Here is a 917-nt window from a genome sequence, read left to right as displayed (position 1 = left end):
GTTAGAGGATTATTTGGGGCATTTAAAAATACATGAAATACTAGGTCAAAAGTGAGACTCGGTAAGTATGTGGTTTCTCCAGGCCAGGGATTCTTAGCCTCGGCGCTTGGACGTCTGGGCCAGAGGTGTCTTTGCTGTGGGGGACTGTGCTGAGGCAGGCGTTGCACCCCGGCCTCCACCCGCCATGTGCCCGCAGGACCCCCCTACTCGTGACAGCCAGCAACACCTCCAGACGTTTCCTGATGTCCCGAGAGGCGAAAGCGCCACGCCGAGAACTGCTGGCCTGGGGAGGAATTCCCCTCGGCGGGTAGGAGGGGGACAGGCCACCACGCAGCAGAGTGGCTCCTGTGTGGGGTGCCTTTCCGACTCTCATGCCGTGGTTAGTGACATCGGGTTTTTAGAGTAGATCGGCTTAGCTTCCATAATTTAAACAGTCGCAGGCAGCTTTCCAAGACATTTCTCTTAAAGTACGATTCCAAAGCAAAATTTCTATGACAAATTACAAGTATTTCGTTTTTAAGTGGTGTAGTGACAGCCAGGGAAGTGACGTCACTGCTGCGGAACTCTTTCTGCCAGGTAGTAATGGTTCTTTTTCACTTTGCATTAACGGCCCTCCCTTTCCTTCTTTCCTTCCTCCCTCCCTCCCTCCTTCCTTCCTTCCTTCCTCTCCCCTCTCCTTCCCCCTTCCTCCTCTCTCCCTCCCTTCCTTTCTGTCCTCTGTAGGAATGTTTTAAAGTTGCATTCGAAAGGACCTTAGTATCCCTCATGTTGTCACTTTTCGGATGAGGAAACGAGGTTTAACGGGCAGCAGGAGCTGTCCGAGGTGTCAGAATGAGCTACAGGGAGGGGCGGCCCCTCGCATGGAAGAGTTTAGAGTCTGCCTGTCGGTGCCCCTCGGGGAGGTGGCGCGGTTCCTC

The 917-nt window shown here is 53.7% G+C and overlaps 1 protein-coding gene across 2 annotated transcripts in view; it reads left to right on the top strand.

Moving 5' to 3' along the window:
- Positions 1 to 402: 402 nt before the first annotated feature.
- CRBN (cereblon) overlaps positions 403 to 917 on the top strand; it is a 21,770-nt gene continuing 21,255 nt past the window's right edge. The window contains exon 1 of one of the 2 annotated variants that reach the window (XM_011364635.2): positions 403 to 576. In XM_011364635.2, the coding sequence (XP_011362937.2) occupies positions 492 to 576 (85 nt within the window). In that variant the 5' untranslated portion in view covers positions 403 to 491. The remainder of the gene's footprint in view (positions 577 to 917) is intronic. The other variant, XM_023533303.1, reaches the window with a different exon arrangement.

This window comes from Pteropus vampyrus, unplaced genomic scaffold, assembly GCF_000151845.1.
Source record: "Pteropus vampyrus isolate Shadow unplaced genomic scaffold, Pvam_2.0 Scaffold100, whole genome shotgun sequence".
Taxonomy (NCBI): Eukaryota; Metazoa; Chordata; class Mammalia; order Chiroptera; family Pteropodidae; genus Pteropus; species Pteropus vampyrus.
This window is presented reverse-complemented; position numbering and strand designations above follow the sequence as displayed.